The following is a 25837-nucleotide window of genomic DNA, read 5'->3' as shown; positions in this document are numbered from 1 at the left end:
TTCGACCCAATATGCTTTTTAGCGCCATATTGAAAAGTAAAGGATTATATTTCCGTTTTTAAGCACTACTTTTTAAGCTGAATGTAATAACATACGGTGAGGAGGTCAATCGGTAGAGTATCAGATTTGAACTCGCGAGTTACCTTTTATTCATTTTTAAAAGCGTTTTTTTTTTGTGCACATTTTAATTTTAATAATTTGATTTACATTAAAGTAAAAACGGAATTTATAACTTGATCCCAGTACAGTTAAGAAAAACAGTTGACTCAAAAATTGATGTTTTTTTTTAAATTATCAGACAGCATTTCAAATATTTCGATAAAAAGTTGAAAAGTCGAAGAGTACTCAGTACTTATATGTATGTAATGTGCCAATTAGATGTAACAAACTAAAATTATTTTTTTTATGTTTTTGGGGGCGGGGGGGGGGAGGAGAGAAAAATGTGATTAAGAATTCTCAGGCCAGAAGGGAGTGTTTGGGAGAGTGTCTATATTATTAAATTGTTATAAGTAAAAAAAATGTAGTGAATGACAAAATAACAATCTCTAGCCTGGGGACAACGGGCCTAGCCGGTAGGTAATGCAAGTACTATATAAGAAAAGAAAGAGAAGTCGAAAGGGAATGGAGATAAAGACAAACGATTGTGTGTTCTGTCAACACGGTGAAACTAATGACAGAAGAATTCATTGATGGTTCTAGGGGGTTGTAATAATAAGCTACTCAGGCTCTTCTAGTGTTAAGGTACAACCCACGTAGTTCTTGGTAAAAAAAACGAAGGGGGTGTTCAGGAAAGAGAAGTCTCGCTCTCTCTCTCTCTCTCTCTCTCGTCAACTATTGAGATCTCGAAACCTAGTGCCTGTAGCGGGAAAAGACAAAAGTGAGATAGCAGCGTTCAAAGAAATATGGAGACTAAACATGGATATAGAAAAAAAAAAGAAAATGAAAAGGTTACCAATGAGAGAGAAAAGAAAAATGAAATGGTTGACATTGAAAGAGATTGGCTTTGGAAAAGGAGATTGAAGAGTCAAAGAAACAAATAGAAGAAAAGAAAATAGACACAAAAAAAAAAAAGAAACTTCGTGAAAGAAATGAACAAATTCCAAAAATTAATAGAAAAAAATTTCACAAGTCAAATGTAGGGAGACATTTTTTCTTAGTTTGAACTCGAGCTGAGGGAACAAGAAATGGACATTCTTTACTATCCCAACAATAACATAGTCTTTCACAAGTGTTCTTGGTCTCATTTCACCCCCCCCCCTCCTCCCCCTCCTCTTTCGCTGTTAAGAAACATTATTAGAACTCTTAATTATCTAAAACCACCTACCTCTCACCATTTTATTCTTCTATTGTTTTTTATGTAGCACGCAGACGACATGGGACAATGATAAACTTTTTATGACGGAGAGTACTACATTACATCAACAATCTTGTTATGATGATGTCTTCATTCTGACCACCGATGCTGATACAGGTCAGTGCTGATTTCTACCTTTAGAATTATAGTATTAGACCTTAGACTGCAATCTGACTGTTAACTCATTTATGCTTCAATAGAGTTCAGCCATCATTGAGAAAGAAATCCAACATAAAACTGTTTTTTCTTCAGATCTCTCAATGTGCCTTCTGTCTGTCCGGTACAAATCTTGTCCACGTTAGTGCTTCCCACTTCCCATTCTCAGATCAAGATCAAACTTTGCACAACTATTAATGAATCAATTAAAGAAAACAATTAGTTAATTAATTAAAGGCTTTTAATTTATTTTGTTTTATATAGAAAAGGGGAATAAATCGTGTAGTATTGAGTGATATAGCAGTAATTGTATAATTTTTTCCCTTATATAAGCTTTGTTTTTCACAAGTATTTCTACAAAGCTTATATCAACTGTCTGTCTGTCTGTTAAAAACATTTTGAACACGTTATTTCTCCCACACACACATTTCAAACAATAATTTTTTTGTACCTAACAAAACTGAATCAATAAAAAAAAAATAATTATTTCGTTTGATATCCGAAAAAGGAAATAACATCTACATTTTTGAAAGATATGTTTGTAAGTGTGGAGTTCTTCGCCTTGGATAAGCTTTTTTTTTTTTTGTTTTTTTAAAGGATATTGTATATTTGCTTGTTTATATTTTGCTTGTTCTTCAATCTAAATCAAGAGCTCTTAAGCTAGTCAGCAGTGGTGCCACAAATGCGTTCCACGAATCACATCCGGTCCTTGGCGCGATTCCGCCTGGCCTGCCCGAAACATCGGCACAAAGTCTAGAAAATGTTCTCTCAAAAAAAAAAAAAGTTTGAAAAATAATCTTTCCCTCAGTCAGTGTAAATAGATTGTTCCCGATACTAAGTTCACATATTTGTTTCAATAAAGAACGAGCTGCTTTTAATCTAGAACATAACATTCAACAGCTTTATGAAACCGAACACATAAAGAAGTAAGGCAAATTGCGCTTTTGGTAACCTCAGACTGAGAGTATGGCGGAATAGAACTCTTCACCTAGCAACAAAAGTCAGTGTTTATAAGGCAGTGATCCCCCACTACATTCCTGTATGGCTGTAAGTCCTGGGTGCTCTACCGAAGGCATTTAAAGCTCCTTGAATGCTTCTATCAAAGTGCCTTCGCCTCACGATGGGCAAACGCTGGCAAGACTACATTACAAATAATTATGTTCTGCTGGAGGCCAGTGTGGAAAGTACAGAAGCACTAGTTACCATTAGACAACTGCGCTGGGTCGGACATATATCCCTCATGGGAGACGACTGCATGTCAAAGGCGATTTCTTTGGCGAGCTTAAAAAAGAAGGACGGCGTAACAGAGGTACCCTCAGTAAGCGCTATAACTATCAACTCAGACGTCATTTCACCCTCACTGGTGAAAGTAGCTGGCAACAGATGGCTTCTTAAATAGACAGTTGAGTCCAAATGATTTGGATTGAGATACACACATTGTAATTGAAAAAAAAAGTTTTCGTTGTATTTCTGTGTTTGATGAAATGAGTCTTTTTTACAGCTTTAATTGCCATGGTTTTGTTTTTTTAGGTGTTGGATTGAAACAAATCTATTCAAACTTTTAGTATATGGCTAGATGCTCTGGTTTTAATAATTAAGAACTTTTGAGCCATTTTAGTGGAAGTGAACTTAACAAGAAAAACATTTTAAAAAAATACAAAGGTTATATTAATTGAAATTGTTTCAATAAGTTTCGATCAGTGGTATGGGATTGACCTAGACATAATAAAACTGTCAGATTAGGAATACTTTTAACAATCGTTTCTGTTTAGCTTTAAGCTTTCTTAATGCGCTCTGTCTGGACCAGTTGTGAAAGGGGGAGGGAAGAAGGGGGGGGGGGTATCTTGGTGAATGTTTACATCACTCAGGGCTCGAGTCCTCAAGGGGACTAATTCAACTTATACCACCAAATCTGTCAACTACGATTTATTTCCCTTGTTCAAAATACAAAAGAAAAAAGAAATTAATTACCACTAGTTAATTAGCTATAAGGTTAAAAAAAAATTTATTCTTGTGTTGGCAGGTAAGAGAAAAAAATGTGCAAAATTTCAGCTTAAACCGAGCATGGGTATGGGAGAAATGATGTGTACAATTTTTTTACCAGACAGACAGACAAAAAATGAACTTAGTAAAAATTCTATCATTCTTTACATTTCTGTTCATCTCTCCAGAGTTTAATTCCAAGAGTTTGTTTCAAGTTCTAGAAAAATGCCAATCAGGTGACAATGTTGGAGCCGTTTGTGGGAGGACAGTTCCTATTGGTGCATTGAAACCAATTGTTTGGTATCAGAAATTTGAATATGCTAAAGGTAGTTATACTTACATCTATTATTACATAGAATAAAAGTAATATTAAAAAAAAACTTCAATTTATTAAATGTAAAAACTATGATACTAGAAATATGTACAAACTTGTATTTCTTTCAGTTGGATAAACCTATAACTCCTATGATCTATTTGATAAACCTATAACTCCTATGATCTATTTGATAAACCTATAACTCCTATAATCTATTTGATAAACCTATAACTGCAATGATCTAATTGAGAAACCTATAACTCCTATGATCTATTTGATAAACCTATAACTGCAATGATCTAATTGAGAAACCTATAACTCCAATGATCTATTTGATAAACCTATAACTCCTATGATCTATTTGATAAACCTGTAACTGCAATGATCTAATTGAGAAACCTATAACTCCTATGATCTATTTGATAAAACTATAACTCCTATGATCGATTTGATGAACATATAACTGCAATGATCTAATTAAGAAACCTATAACTGCTATGATCTATTTGATAAAACTATAACTCATAGGATTTATTTTATTTCCAGATTTTTGGCTTGTCAAATCTTCTCAAAATGTGATTGGTTCTGTTACGTGCTGCCCCGGATGTTTCAGTATTTACCGCGGCGCTGCTATGGCAACAGTTTTATCTGAATTTTGTAAACCTACTACTTCAGCTTTTGAAAATTTAGTTATGGATCATGGTAAGTTAGTTGACACCAAAGTTTAACCACAAATAGTGAACCAGAATGTCAAGACAATCGATAATAGGTACTTTTATTTTCTTGACTAGGTGAAGACAGATGGCTGTGTACACTACTCATGCAGCGTGGCTGGCGCCTGGCTTATTCCTCAAGTGCCCATAACTCTACTCACTGCCCCGAGACTGTAGGCGAGTTTTTGCGTCAGAGGCGGCGATGGGTACTGTCTGAGTTGTCCAACACAGCAGACATTTTTCTGTCCATCTCAGTTCTGGTCCGAAACAACTCCTCTTTCTCTGCCATGTTCCTTATCTCACTCCTTAGCACATTCCTATGGGTGATTCTCTCCCCTGCCACCACAGTTGTTTTCATGTGTGCAGGCTTTGATGTTCTTTACAGCGTCCCGATGACTTGGACATTGCCCCTTGCCCTGGCAATCTTCCTTGGTTACTGCTTGGTTTCTGGTCTGGCACAGCATGACAAACAAAAAATCGTTTCCATCTTGATGATTTCCTTATTAGCCGCCACTGTTTTTATTTTGTCCATCGGATTTATTCTGTACATAGTCAGCTGTATCAGCACCGGTAAGTTTATCAGTCAAGATGGTTAGTTATCTTGATTCGTGGTAAGTTGTATTAGTCAAGATTGTTAGCCGTCTATTTGTCACTCTATTCCAACAACTGTTTGTTTCCTCTTAGATGTTCAAGATCTAGGTTACATTCAGTTTCGTCCATATTTCCTGGTGTTCCTGTTGATTATCGCAATTGTCTACGCCGCTGCTTTACACCCCAAGGAAAGCCAGTGTTTGATCTATGGTTTTGCCTACGCCATGTTATTTCCGGCAATGTTCGTTGTACTTCCGGTCTACGGTGTCGCCAACATGTTGGACCAATCCTGGGGTACCCGTGAGGTAAGACTTAGAGCAAGTATCAGGTATCATTGGTTGAGCTACAATCGGAACACCTTCGAAAACTAGAACTAAAACAAAGACAGTAGTCTAGTCTACAATACTGGTTCTAGATATATGGTCTAGAAGATTCCTAGAAGATTGTTGCTAGTCCTATAGATCCAGACTTAGAAGACAGTTTGGTGCTAGGCCTATAGATCCAGACTTAGAAGACAGTTTACTGCTAGGCCTATAGATCCAGACTTAGAAGACAGTTTACTGCTAGTCCTATAGATCCAGACTTAGAAGACAGTTTGGTGCTAGGCCTATAGATCCAGACTTAGAAGACAGTTTGGTGCTAGGCCTATAGATCCAGACTTAGAAGACAGTTTACTGCTAGTCCTATAGATCCAGACTTAGAAGACAGTTTGGTGCTAGGCCTATAGATCCAGACTTAGAAGACAGTTTGGTGCTAGGCCTATAGATCCAGACTTAGAATACAGTTTGGTGCTAGGCCTATAGATCCAGACTTAGAAGACAGTTTACTGCTAGTCCTATAGATCCAGACTTAGAAGACAGTTTGGTGCTAGGCCTATAGATCCAGACTTAGAAGACAGTTTGGTGCTAGGCCTATAGATCCAGACTTAGAAGACAGTTTGGTGCTAGGCCTATAGATCCAGACTTAGAATACAGTTTGGTGCTAGGCCTATAGATCCAGACTTAGAATACAGTTTGGTGCTAGTCCTATAGATCCAGACTTAGAAGACAGTTTGGTGCTAGGCCTATAGATCCAGACTTAGAAGACAGTTTGGTGCTAGGCCTATAGATCCAGACTTAGAATACAGTTTGGTGCTAGGCCTATAGATCCAGACTTAGAAGACAGTTTGGTGCTAGGCCTATAGATCCAGACTTAGAATACAGTTTGGTGCTAGGCCTATAGATCCAGACTTAGAAGACAGTTTGGTGCTAGGCCTATAGATCCAGACTTAGAAGACAGTTTGGTGCTAGGCCTATAGATCCAGACTTAGAAGACAGTTTGGTGCTAGGCCTATAGATCCAGACTTAGAAGACAGTTTGGTGCTAGGCCTATAGATCCAGACTTAGAAGACAGTTTGGTGCTAGGCCTATAGATCCAGACTTAGAAGACAGTTTGGTGCTAGGCCTATAGATCCAGACTTAGAATACAGTTTGGTGCTAGGCCTATAGATCCAGACTTAGAAGACAGTTTGGTGCTAGGCCTATAGATCCAGACTTAGAATACAGTTTGGTGCTAGGCCTATAGATCCAGACTTAGAAGACAGTTTGGTGCTAGGCCTATAGATCCAGACTTAGAAGACAGTTTGGTGCTAGGCCTATAGATCCAGACGTATACCAAATTAATATAATATTGCTACTGCGCATGCACCTTTTTTCTTTACTTCCGACACATACTATTTCCTTTTCCTTGTAAAGGCTAAGTTCATGGTGAGGTCAAACTCAGGAGGTGTGGAATTATTCTTTTTTACTACCCGGTAGTGAATGAAATGGGTAATGGGATTAAGGCTATTTTTAAGTCTGATGGCTCATCAGCTCAAAGAGACTATTTGAAGTTGGGAAATGGTGCAATGGATGGTGTTCTTGCGCTGGAGTAAAAAGAAAATGACTTTATATTGAAAATTAAATATTAAAACATGTTTTTAGATATATTTTCTTTGATCTGTTCGAACCTTCCATCAACCCATTCGAGCTTACTAACTGGGGAAAAATCTGCTCGAGGTAAAGTACGCTTGGCGATACCTACCCTACACCTCTTTGAACTCATATTTATTTTTAACTAAGCCTAGTGATACATTAAATTCGATCTATTTTTTTAGAAAAAAGGACGAGGAATTCAGAGATACCATCAGTTTTTTCATAGGTCAGACCGTTACGGTGCTATAAAAATCCAAACGTGAAAATGGCTGCCTGCGGGCTTAATAATTTCGAACTTCGCACTTTACTATATATATAATTTTTCAAAGTAAAATAAAAATTAAAATTAAATTTGATCTGACGGTTTGGACAATGTTTATTTTGAACACATCTACGTCAGGGGGTATTCCCGCATGTCAGGGGGTATTCCCGCATGTCTTCATTGAAGAGTGAAATACATAACTAGACGTTCCAGAACATTTTGCGCCCCGTCTTCTTCTCATTGACTACTTCTCTCTCCACTTGTACAGGCCTCATTGACTACTTCTCTCTCCACTTGTACAGGCCTCATTGACTACTTCTCTCTCCACTTGTACAGGCCTCATTGACTACTTCTCTCTCCACTTGTACAGGTCTCATTGACTACTTCTCTCTCCACTTGTACAGGTCTCATTTACTACTTCTCTCTCCACTTGTACAGGTCTCATTGACTACTTCTCTCTCCACTTGTACAGGTCTCATTGACTACTTCTCTCTCACTTGTACAAACCTCATTGACTACTTCTCTCTCCACTTGTACAGGTCTCATTTACTACTTCTCTCTCCACTTGTACAGGTCTCATTTACTACTTCTCTCTCCACTTGTACAGGTCTCATTGACTACTTCTCTCTCCACTTGTACAGGCCTCATTGACTACTTCTCTCTCCACTTGTACAGGTCTCATAAAAGTTGAAATGTAATTTATAACCTCAATCCTAATACTTGATGACAAAGCTCATGGTGTTTCAAAGCATCAGTGATTTTCAAATATTTCGATAAAAAGTCGAAGAATACTAAATACTAGTATATACTGTATGTTGGACTAGTTTCTAAAGCGTAGAGACAGAGTGTGTGTGTGTGTGTGATATTGGTAATTGAATTCACTGGAAAAAACGTATTTGGGAGAGGAAGTGTATTGATGGGCTGGGAGGGGGTGGGGTGGAAAAGTGAAAAAAGGAGGGTTGGGGAGAGAAAAGTGATATAGAAATCAAAGGCCAGAAATGAGTATGTTTTGGAGGCTGATTGAAAGCGGGCTGTTCTAATTAAACGTAACATATCCTAGAATACAATGGACTAAATGAGGGTTTGTTGAAATGCGGATAGTTCAACTGTTAAAAAAATATAACAAAAAAAAAAAAATAAAGGGCTTGGAGAGAAATGATAGTCGAATTTACGGGCTGGTTGAATTCAACGTAATAGATACAAAAATTAGCTGAAATTTATGGAGGGGGGGGGTACTATTTACTTTTCTCTACATATAATTCTCTCTTCCCTCAACAGTTTGAACTAGAAGAAGTAAAGGAAAGATCACTCTCTTTTTTTTTATGCGGATAGTCCACGAGAAAACAAGAGTAGTATTCACACTACGGATGACTGACTGCGCGCTTGACTGTCGTTTAAATTTATCAAACCCTGCCCGCTCCCATCCCCCTTTGTCCTGCGGGAGGTTGGGACTTGGAACTAATCTAAGTAATCTACTATGTATCTATATATATGTAAATAGCAGGGCCGGACGTAACCATTGTGGGGCCCTATGCGAAGCGGATTTCGTGGGACCAAGTTTAGGTAGAGAAGCGGATAATAAGTGAAATTTAAGAGTTTGTATTAGAAAATAAATTCGTCTATGCGTTTTATTCATTCTTTACTACGTACAGAATAACTTTACGAGCCTCGCGTGTAGCAAGGTCATACAGTATATCATAATAATTCTGTTTCCTACATAGATCACGCTCAATAGCAAGAATTACCAAATGTTTCAATCTATCTTTGAGAATTGTTGACCTCAAGTAATTCTTCATTAGTTTGAGGCGCGAGAAGCTTCTTTCACCAGATTACACAATTACGGCTGATGCATAATGCCGCGCTTAAGATTGGCACTTTCCATATTGAAGGACACCCCAAAATGACAATTTTTGTGTATATATTTCCGTATATTTTAAGGACTTTTTCATATATTTTGAAATTTCGGGAGATTTCCAGGAGCTCCTGGTAAATCGACAGGAGGACGCGGGAAATCTGTTTTAAGTTATAAAATGGTTTAATTTAATAATTTATACACCTTGAATTAGAGCGAATCCTATGAAAGTGCGGGGCCCACTGCGGTCGCATAGGTTGCAGTGGCCTAAGTCCGGCCCTGCAATATCATAATAATTCTGTCCTACATAGATCCCGCTCATTAGCAAGAATTACCAAATGTTTCAATCTATCTTTGAGAATGGTTGACCTCAAGTATTTGTTCATTATTTTGAGGCGCGAGAAGCTTCTTTCACCTGATTACACATTTACTGCTAATGCATAATGCCGTTTTTATTTATCGCGCGTAGGATTGGCGTTTTTCATATTGAATGACACGGTCGCATAGGTTGCAGTGGCCTAAGACTGGCCCTGCAAAATAGCGGCGTATGCTACGCCGCCGGTCGACTAGTATCATTATATTGTTTTAAGTTAGAAAAAGGAGAAGGGGACCATAGCAAAAAAAAACAACAACACAATATACAGCCTGGGAACAAATCAACGAGCGAAGCCGGTGGCTAATGCTTGTTTACACATATTTATACATCAGCTCGTATTGAAGTCTAGAATGTTTGTTTGGTGTAATGCACCAATTGTAAGACGAATGGTTGAGAGGCTAAGTACGCTTGAACTTGGCTTGGCTTGGGTAACCACAAATACCAGAGGTTATATACCCGACTCGAGCAGAGTTGTGTTTACTGAGCGCGTAAAGACAGCACGGAAAATCTTCTCCCAGATACCCCCACCACCACCCCCACTAATCCACAAATGAGATTGGACCATAGCGCTCCAAGCATGAAAGTAACGCTATATAGAAGATATAATTTATGTATCATAAAGATTATTATGATTATTATTATAACTTCCAGTAGAATAACTTTGCACTAAAAAGAAATAAAATAAACAAAAATGTGTGTTTTTGTTAACGGATCATTTCCAGCATGTTGCCATTTTTTTTTGTAAACAATTTATGCATGTGTCTATTACATTTGTCACGATAAACTAAGCAATGTCAAGGACGTCAAATAATCGTCACTACTGCCAACTAAATAAATTCAGAACTAACACAAAAAAAGCTTAGAAAATGTGATTCCTTAGTGCTCTCCATGTTCTGTTACAAACAGGCAGGTTCCCATGGCTGCTGTCAGAGTCCAGAGGAAGAAGAAGAAGATACATTTACAAGTAAGTTATCTTTGACTCAGTGGCGTAGCTTGGGTGCGGGAGGGGGGTCCACATTGAAAAGTCCCCACGGGCCTCCATCAACCAAATGCATGTCCTAATTTTTTTTTCACATTAAATATTACGCCACTCCCATGTGGAATCAAAACTACTAGAAACCACTGATCTAGATTATACATGACGTTATAGATGACCTTTGACCCTTGCTGCCTATAAAGCACGACATGAGGCGCTATGACTTGAGATTTGTCACTTGTGCATTATCTCGCCAATAAACAACGGTATCATTCATTAAAACAGTCTTAAGGTTGTTTTTTTTTTTGTTAATTTACTTATATGACCAATTTGAATTTCGACACATATTTATAAGTACATGTCATGATGTCGCATGTTACAATGCGGGGGCTCCTAAAAAGGTCAAGCCCCCCCCCCCCCGCCCCCTGAAAAAATCCCTAGCTACACCAGTGCTTTGACTTGAGTTTTATCCTAGACTTATATAGTAGACTAGACTGGAATCCGGAAATACATTCTTATCCGCGATTGATCGATTCACAAACCTATATACATTTTTATGTACGTAAACTCTTTTTCAAGCTCCAGGCGGAGTCGCCCCAATCAATCTTTTCTGTCTTTGAAAATTAATGATCTTTAGTTTTCAAAGTTTAGAAATAATGCAAAATCATTTCTCGGATATTCACGCAAATATATGAAACAAAGCCATTTCCTGTTTGTTTCCATTGAGATATTGCTTCAAAAATCCTAGATCGAAATAATTCATGTTGATTTAAATCATCTAATGTTTAAATAGATTGATTACATAGATCTTTCTAGATTATGGATCTAAAAATTGCAAAATAATAATTATGAGACGAGAGTTCTCTCATTTTTTGATGTTCATTTCTAGATCTAGATCTAAAAATTAAATTAAATGTTACATAGGTGAGGGTTGAAAAAACAAACAAATGTACTTCTTTTAACTACTTTACAAAACAACGCCTTGATTCAACTTTCTAAAAAATTTACACATTTTTTGTAATGTTTAAAAATCTCCATGTCCAGTCTAGAGTAGTATATATAAGTCTACGAGTTTTATTATGGAAAACAATTAACAGTCTGGCAAATAGTGTTTTTTTTGCCTGTATAGATCTACATTCTACACAAATACTTATTAAAAACAATTATAACTATGCTAGGGTTTGTTACTCTTTCTATTATTATTTAGATTATGATATTAAGGTGTCAAGTCTTCAAGAGTTGAGCTCCATGCCAGGTGGCGACACTGAACGTACATTCTGGAACAATTTGATCAATGTGTACATTGGCAATGACGTCAACAAAGGGAAGCCTAAGCACCAATTAACTGACGATTTACACAGCCTTCGCGGAAGAACCATGCTGGGTTTAACCATCTCCAACTTCCTATGGTTTATTTGTTTGAGTGTTCTATATGCCTTTGCAGGAAGTGATGTTATATGTTATTGTGTGGCCGCAATTTTTAGTTTTAGTTTAGTAATTCAACTGATTGGTCTGACATGTTTTAAGTTCGACAATTTAATAGAAAGTAGCTTGAACACAAATGTCAATGACGTCATTAAGCAAGATGAAAAATCATTTCAATCTCAGACAAAAGAAGATTTCAGTAAAATAACTTTGCATGGCATTTTTGAAGAGTCCGAGTTTTAAGGGACTTTTTTTTTTTTCAACTGCATGAGATAGAGAAATGCATTGCGTAAGTCTCGACAACATTCTATTTTTGTTGTACACAAACCATTGAACCTAACGTAGTGTTCATATAATGAGAGAGAACATTGAACTAGTCCATCTTCCTTGATTATAACGAGCTCTATCTATCTATCTATCTATCTATCTATCTATCTATCTATCTATCTATCAATCAATCTATCTATCTATCTATCTATCTCGAGATCTCATTACCTGTGCGTCTGACGGATCACTCTATTTGTATATTGTTCTCACCAATTCAAACACTTAGTTCTATTGATGTTTATTTAAATGTTATAAATCCTTGTAAGTTGTATACTTCGCAGTAATTAGAATGATTCATTTAGAAAAAAAACTTTCTTTAATTATTAACAATTTAATCAGCAGCGTGATTTCTTGTGGATACGAATTTTCAAGAAACATGAACTCTTAAGGCTGTTACTTAGACAGTATTATGTCTTTAATTTGACACATCAAACCTTATTGGAAACTGTTTTTTAAATTGAGACAAATGGATGTGCAAATTAAAATAAACATTTTTAGAAATAAATCAAGGAATGTAATAGACCCTGAAAGACATACATTTTATATTGAATAGAACATTTTTTATAATAAATTATTGGAAGTTATTTATTTTGACAATGACAAGGTGACCCATTAAAACGATACATACAATGAAGAAAGAGGAGAGATATATGTATATATAAACTTCTTGACTAACAAAACGTAGCATTGATTTAGAGATGAACCTTCATAACATACAAGTTAATAGAGACATCTATTTAGACTAGGTCTCTTATTATTGTATAATATGTCAACATTTATTTACTTCTTATTGTATCATGTAAACATTAATAAGAAAATCATTGATTGAAGCTGTACAATTGAGCATTGATTGATATACACATTCATTAGATTATAATACTGAACATTGGTTTATTACAACTTCTAAACTCTATGATATAGCACTAACTATTAGAGCAGTGATGTATGTAACATTGATGTCAAGTATCCTGCACTGATGCTTGTCGCCCTTCATTAACTCTACTATTTAGCACTGGATAATTGGACAATGTAAATGTTGGTGTAGTCAAGTTCTTCCACTCGTCTGAATGTCTTTCATTGTGCTAGAGGTGGTAGTGTTACAAGATCTGGGAGTCGAGTAAAGTATCTTCTACACACAACATTACCACAGGTGTGGATCTGAGAAATACAAGACAGAGGTGCATAGAATAGTTGAATACATAGCTGCACTGCAGACTGAGCAAAGATTTTTCATCTACATCAGACAGTAAAAAAATTAACATTCATAATTCTTTCACATACGCCAATATGGTGAGCAAACATTTTTTTTTAATTGTCAAATCATCGCCTTTGACTTGACATAATTTAGGTTTTCATTACACACCGGCTACGCCCGTTGATTTGTTCCCAGGCTTTATGTCGTTTCTTATGACCGGAATATCCCCCTCCTTTTCTTTGTTGAAATTTCAATAAACGATCCCCCTCCCCCCAACACACTTTGTAGCTCGCGAATTAGTAGGCCAGCTCTCTCTTTCTTTCTCTCTGGAAGCCTCCTTTACCTGCGCATCGTAATGTCTCCAACATAGACTGCCTGGGGGCTTGATCTCGGGCCCTTACATTTTGACATTCAACATCATGACATGAGATAATGGCGTAATATTTAATGGAAAAAAGAAATTCGGACCCCCATCCTAGCTACGCCACTGCATAAACTTTTGACTTGATTTGGAAAGAGGCGCTCTATAACGCCCCGATACACACACACACACATGCTTTAGGCCCGTGAATTTTAGCATAACGTTCACCCTCCCCCCCGCCCACAACATAAAAGTTAGCCCTACGTACAAGCCCTGACTTTACTTCAGATTCTCACTTCAATCTCTTCTATCTATCTATCTAATACATCCTCTTCACTTAACAGTTTGGACGAGCAACAAGTAAAGGAATGATCACTCTCTTATTTCTGCGGATTCTCAATTCAATCTCTTCTATCTATATATATAATCATCCTCTTCACTTAACAGTTTGGACGAGCAACAAGTAAAGGAATGATCACTCTCTTATTTCTGCGGATTCTCAATTCAATCTCTTCTATCTATATATATAATCATCCTCTTCACTTAACAGTTTGGACGAGCAACAAGTAAAGGAATGATCACTATCTTATTTCTGCGGATTCTCAATTCAATCTCTTCTATCTATATATATAATCATCCTCTTCACTTAACAGTTTGGACGAGCAACAAGTAAAGGAATGATCACTCTCTTATTTCTGCGGATTCTCAATTCAATCTCTTCTATCTATATATATAATCATCCTCTTCACTTAACAGTTTGGACGAGCAAGAAGTAAAGGAATGATCACTCTCTTATTTCTGCGGATTCTCAATTCAATCTCTTCTATCTATATATATAATCATCCTCTTCACTTAACAGTTTGGACGAGCAAGAAGTAAAGGAATGATCACTCTCTTATTTCTGCGGATTCTCACTTCAATCTCTTCTATCTATATGTATAATCATCCTCTTCACTTAACAGTTTGGACGAGCAAGAAGTAAGGGAATGATCACTCTCTTATTTCTGCGGATTCTCAATTCAATCTCTTCTATCTATATATATAATCATCCTCTTCACTTAACAGTTTGGACGAGCAAGAAGTAAAGGAATGATCACTCTCTTATTTCTGCGGATTCTCAATTCAATCTCTTCTATCTATATGTATAATCATCCTCTTCACTTAACAGTTTGGACGAGCAAGAAGTAAAGGAATGATCACTCTCTTATTTCTGCGGATAGTCACCCCACGAAAAAACAAGTCGAGGGGGGGGGAAACACGTTGTATTCATACGTCGTTACTGATGGCTGCGCGCTGGACTATCAAACCCTGCCAGCTCCCATCCCCCGTCGTCCTGCGGGAGGTTTGGACTAGGAAGTCAACTATCTTCAACTCTGAAGGAACATCCGAAACATGTCAAACAAAACGAAGCGAAGGAAAGCGCTCGCAAGGTGGTCAAAGAAAGCGCTCAGGGACACCCTCAAAGCTTCTCTGAAGGCGTTCAGCATAGACCCAGCCACCTGGTAGACAGGCACATGACAGAGCATCATGGCGTCGCGCTGTGAAAAAATACAAAGGTATAATATAAAGCTTGCATTTTTTAATTTTTTGGCGAATGACAAAGTGGTTAGGTTTGTGAATCTGTCTAAATCGTGTCTTAGTTTGCACTTTAAGAGGTGAAAGAAACATGTGCAGGACATTTCATTACAATACGTATGATAGTTTCAGAGATCTGGTAAATACATACTTCAATCAAAGGTATTTTGTGCTTATATCTAGTAGATTTAATATAAAAAATTTTCTGAAAACAAAATAGTTTCACTTTTAAGGTTTTACATTCAACGGTCTCTATGCGTGCCATAACGTGCTTTCGTTTTAATAAAAAAAAAATTAAAGAACCCACCTATAGGGCAGAGGATGTAAAAGTCATCTGTTTCAATGGCCGAAGTTTAACAAGGGACCAGCACAACAACAACTCGCCATCGTGTTCCCCAACTACCTATTAGAGTCAGGCACTTTACAAATAAACGAATTTCAAAATCTTAGCAAGATTTGAACCCGAAATATCTCTATGTTTGTCCAAAACGCTTTTTCTCTTTTTGATTGGTAGATTTAATGATGTTTTTGAAGCACCTACCATAACATGCAAGATTTAATGATGTTTTTGAAGTACCCACCATAACATGCAAGATTTAATGATGTTTTTGAAGCACCTACCATAACATGCAAGATTTAATGATGTTTTTGAAGTACCTACCATAACATGCAAGATTTAATGATGTTTTTGAAGCACCTACCATAACATGCAAGATTTAATGATGTTTTTGAAGCACCTACCATAACATGCAAGATTTAATGATGTTTTTGAAGCACCTACCATAACATGCAAGATTTAATGATGTTTTTGAAGTACCTACCATAACATGCTCCCCTAGATCATTGATAAATCTCTCGACTCCTTGTGTTTTGTTCCATCCCTCTTCCAATGATGTCAGTAATAAAATAAGTTTTCCATCTTTGTAGCTGGCAAAAACCTAATGGATACAGATGACAGATAACTAACGGAAGTATTGTTGCCTCCTCACGGGAAACAATGTATTTTATAAAGACCTTTATGTAAATTATACTTGGGCAGTCGACATGAGTGTTTACTTAGTGTTTTGTTAGAGTGTATGTATTGCGATAATTAAACCATTAAATTGTATTAATTAATTAGAAATGCTACTGTAAATAATAAAGAAAATTGCCAAATGTTTGACAAGTATTCACTCGTCTGTTTTATTACTAGCCTGGGTAACTTATTGGACTGGTATCTAGACTAAACAGCTTCTAGACTGTAGAATGATTATTAGATCTCTGTTGTAAAGAGCGTCGTATTAGGGGAGGAAACTCAATGCACGTAACTCCAGATTACTTTTAAATTTATGAAAATGTTCCCTCACTTTACAAAACATCTTATTGCAACAAAATAATAACTCTACATGACAACAGCACTTTTATTTCACGAGAAGCTCAAATTCGGCAGAGTTATTGGATTCTGTAAATTAGTAACGACTATAAATATTTTTATGCTATTTATTAAAGTACATGTTGAATTTAATCTTCTACTGTGTCGTGGTAGGACAGAGCTGCCAGTATGTAGATTATTAAATGTGGGCGCTTCTGTTAAGTAACCACTTGACCAAAAAAATGGTTATATCGTTAGATCTTTTGTTTCTACATTCATGGCAGGACATTTGTAAACATAGTTGAGAGCACGTTATGGCGATTGGTCTCGTTTGGATCAACATGTTTCTGGATAAGCACACATACTAATGACGTCATTTCAACGGCTTCTTAATTCCCCTTAGATTTTAACTTAGCCACATCGCTGTAATGACATTCTAGAAATGTGGTCAGACTATTAACAATGTATATAGATTTGTTCAGACAACTTAAACTTTTGTCTAGATTTGTTCAGACTACTACTAACACTTTGTCTAGATTTGTTCAGACTACTACTAACACTTTATCTAGATTTGTTCAGACTACTACTAAAACTTTGTCTAGATTTGTTCAGACTACTACTAAAACTTTGTCTAGATTTGTTCAGACTACTACTAACACTTTATCTAGATTTGTTCAGACTACTACTAACACTTTGTCTAGATTTCTCCACCAAATTCTCCACGGCTGTTTCCAGTTGGTAGACGTAGTTCTGGTTGTGTAGAGTGGAATGGAAGCTGACGTAGATCTGATCTCCTCTCACACTAAATACTTGCTCAGGTAGAGAGTTGCCTGCCAATGTTCTAGTCAAGAGACCAACTCCTGAGAAAATAGAATGTTAGTTAGACTCGCGGATGACAAATGAATGCATAGAAACATAACACACGACTGAGTAGACAACTTTGTTCATTACCTGACATTCATTTTACATCATTGAAGTACACATTTTATGGGTAATAAACAAACCCCGTTAATAATTTCCTTACTTAATTAAGACAGACTGCTTCCTTCTGCCCGAAACATACAATTTTAGATCCGCCTTCATATTTTCACGCTTATCTCTTTGTGGTAACACATTTTTCCTTGTTTGTCTCCAACTGGCAAATTGCATTTAGTTTTTTGAGTACTAAGAAGTTTGATGACTTTGTAGTAACTTGGTACAGTTCCTTTATCCAATAGCTCCTTTATCTGCTGCTTCTTCTGCCTATTCTGAGTATTACTTACAAAATGATAGTTTGTCCCGCCTAAGTATTTTATTGACTTTTTGAGAAACTGCTTGGTAGTCTTGTTATGATTGTTGCTTGCAATTTCTCGTTTTTGCTTTGCTAACTACCTGTTTAGCATATTTCCTTTCTTCGATTAATGTCCATGCCTCATCACTAATCCAGTGTTTTTTTTTCCCCTTTTAGCGTTAAGACTTAGTAAGCCTACTTCATTGCTTGTTTCTGTAGTCATTTCTTTGAAATTTTTGCGATCATTTATCTGAGCTTTGTTCTGGTTTCATCTAGTTATATCATAGCAAATCTATTTTGAAGGAATAGTTTGAATTTCTTTTTAATCTGGTGTCAAGGAGCATGTCTAAGTCAAATCTTTTCCTTTTATTTAAGTGGTGCTCAGAGCCAATAGCTGCTCCTCTTCTGCTTCGTACATCCAGTAACAGTATAGTCTTTACTAATAGTAACGTGGTCGAGTTGGTTCTCTGTCGTATTGTCTGGTGAGACCCATGTCACTTTGTGGCATTTTTGTGGAGGGAAATGCTACCTCCTATCACCCATTCATTAAATGTACAGAAGTCTGCAAACATTTCTCCGTTTTCATTTATGCTGCCAAGTCTCTCTTATCACTTCCCAGTTTGGTATTGAAGACTCCCATGACATCTCTTGCCAAGTCTCTCTCATCACTTCCCAGTTTGGTATTGAAGACTCCCATGACATCTCTTGCCATGTCTCTCTCATCACTTCCCAGTTTGGTATTGAAGACTCCCATGACATCTCTTGCCAAGTCTCTCTTATCACTTCCCAGTTTGGTATTGAAGACTCCCATGACATCTCTTGCCATGTCTCTCTCATCACTTCCCAGTTTGGTATTGAAGACTCCCATGACATCTCTTGCCATGTCTCTCTCATCACTTCCCAGTTTGGTATTGAAGACTCCCATGACATCTCTTGCCATGTCTCTCTCATCACTTCCCAGTTTGGTATTGAAGACTCCCATGACATCTCTTGCCATGTCTCTCTCATCACTTCCCAGTTTGGTATTGAAGACTCCCATGACATCTCTTGCCATGTCTCTCTCATCACTTCCCAGTTTGGTATTCAAGACTCCCATGACATCTCTTGCCATGTCTCTCTTATCACTTCCCAGTTTGGTATTGAAGACTCCCATGACATCTCTTGCCATGTCTCTCTTATCACTTCCCAGTTTGGTATTCAAGACTCCCATGACATCTCTTGCCATGTCTCTCTCATCACTTCCCAGTTTGGTATTGAAGACTCCCATGACATCTCTTGCCAAGTCTCTCTTATCACTTCCCAGTTTGGTATTGAAGACTCCCATGACATCTCTTGCCATGTCTCTCTTATCACTTCCCAGTTTGGTATTGAAGACTCCCATGACATCTCTTGCCATGTCTCTCTTATCACTTCCCAGTTTGGTATTCAAGACTCCCATGACATCTCTTGCCATGTCTCTCTTATCACTTCCCAGTTTGGTATTGAAGACTCCCATGACATCTCTTGCCATGTCTCTCTTATCACTTCCCAGTTTGGTATTGAAGACTCCCATGACATCTCTTGCCATGTCTCTCTCATCACTTCCCAGTTTGGTATTGAAGACTCCCATGACATCTCTTGCCAAGTCTCTCTTATCACTTCCCAGTTTGGTATTGAAGACTCCCATGACATCTCTTGCCATGTCTCTCTTATCACTTCCCAGTTTGGTATTGAAGACTCCCATGACATCTCTTGCCAAGTCTCTCTTATCACTTCCCAGTTTGGTATTGAAGACTCCCATGACATCTCTTGCCATGTCTCTCTCATCACTTCCCAGTTTGGTATTCAAGACTCCCATGACATCTCTTTCCAAGTCTCTCTTATCACTTTCCAGTTTGGTATTCAAGATTCCCATGACAATCAAAACATCTCTTGTTGGTATTTTGTCAACTCTAATTTGCAGTTGGTCATAAAACGTGTTTCTGTCAGTATCACTTGCAAGGTTGGTGGGAGCATAACACATAATAACGTGAACATTTTAGAACTTAGACAAAAATATGGCTCTAATTTTTAGCGGCCCCCGAAAGGGGAAAAGACGCTATTAGTTTTGTGTGGTTTGTCTGTCCGTCCGTCCTTCCCATTTAGATGTGGTAAACTAGAAAAGATAGGAAAAATCCGACATAATAATATCTTAGACCATTAAAAGTTCTGATGCAACTGCTACTTTTTTTTTCTGAAAGCGAAAAAAATCATTTTTAAAATCAAGTATGCAAGCAGTTTTTTTTATAAAAATACACCATTTTTATAACTATTCACTATTAATAGTAACAAATACTGGAGGCTATTTAGTAAGGGAGATGACCATTTACCATATTTTTAATACATTTATGCAAAAGGTTTTAGTTTTTTTTTTTCTCAATTTTTTGTTTACAATTGTATTACAAAGTTACGTAAGTTCTGTCATACTAACTAGACCTACTTACAAAAGAATTTTAACTTTTATTTTTAAAGAGAAAAAATCTATTGAGTATGCATATAAGTGGAACATATTGTAAAACAACAATTAATAAGTAATTTTCCATATTATCACGTGTACTGTGGTACAGCCAGGCACTCGTGGAATTAACTAAAATATTTTTTTTTTTGTTTTTTTTGTTTTTTGTTTACGAAATGTTTTTTTTTTCTTGAGGTTTTCAATAAGAGAATTGGCCCTTTACAAAACAATTAGACCAATTGGATAATCATTATAAGACATCAGTTATTCATGGTTCACATCTAACTTCACTTTCACCTATCCTTTGGTCTGCTGGAGCGCTGGGGCACCACCCAAGATCTGTCAACCTTCTTTCTCAATTCTTCTCTGTCATTTGCCTTTGATAGAATTTCATCATGATATTCCTTGTGAAAATATTGCAACTTGCCTTTTTATCTGCCAGGGTGGACCACTTCGGGGGCCGATTTTGAGTTTGTGTTTCAACACAAACTGTCTTTGTAACCTTGTTCTTTCTGAAACTGGTTCCCATTCCAACAGACTTTTAAAAGCTTCCTTCTTAAGTAGTAATGCTACACCATTTTCATGGAAATATTCTTTTTCCTTTCCAGAGAAGAGAAGGGTTTCTCCTGATTGCAGTCTTTTTACTCCGAAATTGTTCCATCGATATTCTCTTATTCTCAATGGGTATAGTTTGTAGTTAGCCATTTCCTTGACAACTTGTGCACATCCAGCTAGGTACGGACACACCATGTTCCCAAGTTAAATGATGCATCTAAGTAAAGAAAGGTTTCTTTTTTCATCGGCTTAAGTAGAGTGGTCTTACAGAATTCGTTCGACTTTCCCTGCATAAGTTCATAAGTCTCCTTTGAGGAGCTCTACTCTCACCTCTGACTAAGTCAACTGTTTTTGTTTTTGCTATGGTTCTTTAACAGTATTTTGTTTTCATGGAAAGGTTGTGAACAACCCTTATGTTCCGGCGAGGGTGATGCAACTTTTATTTTGCCGCCTACCTGCCAGGAGTAATGAGCTCCCACCGGTTAGCTTTGAGGATCACTGAGGTACGCAAGCTGTGAAGTGTATGTGCATCAGGGGACATATAAATATTATGCTAAAGCTTCTATTCAATGAACCATACGGTTAAGTTGCAGTGTAAATGGTTCTGTTTCTTCACGTTTCAAGTCATTGCTTATTAAACCAGTTGGTTAACTGGGTGTGTTCAAAATAATTAGAATGGTGAGAACTTCCCAAGCAAGCCATAGAGCCAGCAGCTTACATCCGAGGCATAGTCACAGAATCATAAGGTGGCTTCATTTCTTGGCTGAGGTTTGTCTCTTTCAGCTGAACTTTGACCAAAGAAACGTCTCAATGCTCATCATATGCTCAGCGACGAACTCGGAGAGCTTTGAAAGACAAGGACAAGAAAGTTTGAAGTGAGTGTCAAGTTGTAAGAAATGTAAACATGTTCCCAAGTCTGTAAACATGTTCCTAAGCCTGTAAACATGTTCCAAAGTCTAGACATTGTCTCCAAAAATTAGGTGAACGCCGTAACTTAAAATATTAGGCTTTCTGTTAACGTGGAAAGGAAATAAAGACTTTATTGGTTGTACCAGGAACTGGAGCATCACTTATCTCGTGCTCTGTCCAAATTACTTTAATACGGGCTTTGGATTTACTAGGCTTCGATTTTTAGTGTGATTTTGGCTACCGACTCCATTAATCAAGATTTAGATACCATGGCCTGACTTATTTTGGCTACCTACTCCATTAAATTCAAGATTTAGATACCATGGCCTGACTTATTTTGGCTACCTACTCCATTAAATTCAAGATTTAGATACCATGGCCTGACTTATTTTGGCTACCTACTCCATTAAATTCAAGATTTAGATACCATGGCCTGACTTATTTTGGCTACCTACTCCATTAAATTCAAGATTTAGATACCATGGCCTGACTTATTTTGGCTACCTACTCCATTAAGATTAAGATTTAGATACCATAGCCTGACTTATTTTGGCTACCTACTCCATTAAATTCAAGATTTAGATACCATGGCCTGACTTATTTTGGCTACCTACTCCATTAAGATTAAGATTTAGATACCATGACCTGACTTATTTTGGCTACCTACTCCATTAAATTCAAGATTTAGATACCATGGCATGACCTATTTTGGCTACCTACTCCATTAATCAAGATCTAGATACCATGACCTGACTTATTTTGGCTACCTACTACATTAATCAAGATTTAGATACCATGACCTGACTTATTTTGGCTACCTACTCCATTAAGATCAAGATTTAGATAGCATAACCTGACTTATTTTGGCTACCTACTCCATTAATCAAGATTTAGATACCATGACCTGACTTATTTTGGCTACCTACTCCTTTAATCAAGATTTAGATACCATGACCTGACTTATTTTGGCTACCTACTCCATTAATCAAGATTTAGATACCATGACCTGCCTTATTTTGGCTACCTACTCCATTAATCAAGATTTAGATACTATGACCTGACTTATTTTGGCTACCTACTCCATTAATCAAGATTTAGATACTATGACCTGACTTATTTTGGCTACCTACTCCATTAATCAAGATTTAGATACTATGACCTGACTTATTTTGGCTACCTACTCCATTAATCAAGATTTAGATACTATGACCTGACTTATTTTGGCTACCTACTCCATTAATCAAGATTTAGATACTATGACCTGACTTATTTTGGCTACCTACTCCATTAATCAAGATTTAGATACTATGACCTGACTTATTTTGGCTACCTACTCCATTAATCAAGATTTAGATACTATGACCTGACTTATTTTGGCTACCTACTCCATTAATCAAGATTTAGATACTATGACCTGACTTATTTTGGCTACCTACTCCATTAATCAAGATTTAGATACTATGACCTGACTTATTTTGGCTACCTACTCCATTAATCAAGATTTAGATACTATGACCTGACTTATTTAATGTGTCCAATTCTTACCAGCAGCTTTGAGATACTCAGCATATGGATCAGATCGAACCAGTTTCCATCGACCACCAAACTTGGCCTGAATCTCTTTGAGAACTTCTGTAGACGGCTCCTCTTGTTTTAACGTGAACATCTCAGAGTTTGGCTTTGTTGCTGTTTTTCCTGCTGTTATGTCTGTTGGTGATGCTGTGGCTGGTGTTGTTTGTGGTTGGGATAAAGTCTCTGTGGCTACAGATGAAGGAGGCTCCACTGTGGTAGCAGCGGATGTTTCTTTGAGTGACTCTGTCTGAGATGGAGCTAAATTTGTGTTGACTTGAGGAGCAGCTGTTACTGGTGAGACTGAGTCCAAGCCGAGACCAAGTAAATCTTCCATGTCTATTTTTAAATCCTAAACGATTCTCTGGAGACAAACTTTCTGGTAATAGAGAAACATTCACGTTCTGTGAGGTAACACCCTATACATTTTGTGGACTAACATCAACCTTAACGGACAAAAGATTCATTTAAAACATCAACCTTAAAATGAATTATGTGTTTAAAATATTAAAAGTGTCTTGTTTTTTAAAAGTTTGTTTTTGTTCGCAAGACTCTTTTTAGTGTTCATTAAATGAAAAGACCAAACAGTCGGAGGTCAGAGGCTTCAGAACTCGTCAGATTTTTTAAAATGTTACAATTTAGTTTCTTCCCTTTTTCTCTCCATCACAAGTCGCATCTTATCTTATAAATTACTGACGTTACTTCCTAACAGAATATAGTTTCGTCCTTTTCGTATCCATGTGTCAATCTGTGTATATTTATTTCAGACGTAAACCTTACTAAGTCATTTGTTTTCCTGGCTGATCCAGGCAACCCGTTCCATGCTCCAATGTCACTAAGGAAGAAGGAAAACTTCTATCAATGTGTGCTAGTATCTGGGATAAGAAATGATCCTTTACCTTTGTTTTGTGTTTTTGTATTTGTAAATCATGGTTCAGTGTTTTATGTATAATTGCTACTTTACTTTTTATACTTCTGTCTTGAAGCATCTCTAAGTTTAGTGAGTTTACTACTAGTGTTACTCTAATCCAATGGGATTACTAGATTGTTATAACTCTCACAGCTCTATTTGCGTCTGTTCAGTTTCTTTATGTTTTCTTGAGTTGAGGGGGTCCCAGAGGACGCATATTCTAATATTGGCATAACCTGGGTTAAATAGCATTTTAATTACTATGCTTATAATAACTCACTCTGTCTGGTCAAAGTTTGTACACGTTATTTCTCCAACACCCAATGTCGGTTCAAGCTAAAATTTTGCACAATTATTTATTGTACCTGACAAAACAAAATTAAATAAAAGAAAATTACCAATTAGTTAATTAACTATGGTAATTAATTATTTTGTTTGGTATCGCACAAGGGAAAGAAATCGTACTTGACAGATGTGATGGTATAGGTTTAATTTACCCCCCTTAGGAGGCTTGAGCCCTGAATGAACAGGTTTTATAATACATTTAACAATCGATCTCGGTAACATTCACTCTGAAAAGTGAAAGGATCAAATTGCACTGAGAAATCTAAAAGCATGACTGATCCGAACTAATTTATACAATTACACATAATATAAGCTTTATTTTTTTTAAATGTTTTTTATGTTTTCTAGTTTTTTCTTCCTGTTTAATTTATTAATTAGTACAATTTTTTTTTAATAAACCATAAAACTATGATTGATTTTTTCAAAAATTACCTCAACCATGTGTCCATTCTTTGATTACATTTTATTTATTATAACACTTAGATGTTTTGAATTTTAAGTCAGTGTACATGTTTATGAATAAGATTAATTTATTTAATTTATTAATTTTCATTTGTTTTTATTTGTTACTCTTTATCAATGACTTTGCAATTGGTACTGTAGTGCTGCTATGTTATATCATTTTATCGGTATATTTGAATTCATTAGTTTCAACATTAACATTCAAACTTCACTTATATTTGACTAGCATTTTTATAATGCATTTCATTATATGATAAATATATCATAAAAACATGTTTTCATTATCCATTAATTGTATTAGATAGTTTCGATTACCTGATTGACCAAACGAGTTAGCTGTACTACTTATGTCAGTAGCAGTTCATTGTTCACTTGAACAAGTCATCAAACATGTTCAGCTATGTATAACTTGTTGATTTCTAAACAGACTAGTGAAGATAAGCTGTTTTTTTTTACCTTGAATATGATAACATTAATACACACGTGTGTGTTCGATACGATAATCACATTGTTACACACTTGTGTGTTCGATACGATGATTACATTGTTACACACTTGTGTGTTCGATACGATGATTAC

The 25837-nt window shown here is 36.6% G+C and overlaps 2 protein-coding genes across 2 annotated transcripts in view; one reads left to right on the top strand and one right to left on the bottom strand.

Moving 5' to 3' along the window:
- Positions 1-13747, top strand: part of LOC106055968 (uncharacterized) — a 23317-nt gene extending 9570 nt beyond the window's left edge. Inside the window, exons 7-13 of the mRNA XM_056006822.1 lie at positions 1362-1471; positions 3682-3819; positions 4356-4511; positions 4601-5092; positions 5207-5418; positions 10462-10519; positions 11739-13747. Coding sequence (XP_055862797.1) covers positions 1362-1471; positions 3682-3819; positions 4356-4511; positions 4601-5092; positions 5207-5418; positions 10462-10519; positions 11739-12199 — 1627 coding nt within the window. The 3' untranslated portion in view covers positions 12200-13747. The remainder of the gene's footprint in view (positions 1-1361; positions 1472-3681; positions 3820-4355; positions 4512-4600; positions 5093-5206; positions 5419-10461; positions 10520-11738) is intronic.
- LOC106055969 (fatty acid-binding protein homolog 8-like) lies at positions 12822-25837 on the bottom strand. Its single transcript, XM_013212483.2, has 5 exons — positions 25574-25837; positions 23518-23920; positions 17456-17625; positions 16236-16352; positions 12822-13441 (listed from the first exon to the last, which is right to left on the bottom strand). Exons 2-5 carry the CDS (start codon positions 23876-23878, stop codon positions 13358-13360), a joined length of 732 nt encoding a protein of 243 aa, XP_013067937.2. The 5' UTR covers positions 23879-23920; positions 25574-25837; the 3' UTR covers positions 12822-13357.

The sequence above is a fragment of the Biomphalaria glabrata genome, chromosome 12 (genome assembly GCF_947242115.1).
Source record: "Biomphalaria glabrata chromosome 12, xgBioGlab47.1, whole genome shotgun sequence".
Taxonomy (NCBI): Eukaryota; Metazoa; Mollusca; class Gastropoda; family Planorbidae; genus Biomphalaria; species Biomphalaria glabrata.
This window is presented reverse-complemented; position numbering and strand designations above follow the sequence as displayed.

Coding starts and splice junctions, on each gene's coding strand:
- LOC106055969 (XM_013212483.2), bottom strand. CDS start 23,878: ATGGAAGATTTACTTGGTCTCGGCTTGGACTCAGTCTCACCAGTAACA. Junction 17,626..23,517: donor TGAGTATCTCAAAGCTGCTG/GTAAGAATTGGA, acceptor CTATTTTCTCAG/GAGTTGGTCTCTTGACTAGA. Junction 16,353..17,455: donor TGGAGAAATCTAGACAAAGT/GTTAGTAGTAGT, acceptor TGTATCCATTAG/GTTTTTGCCAGCTACAAAGA.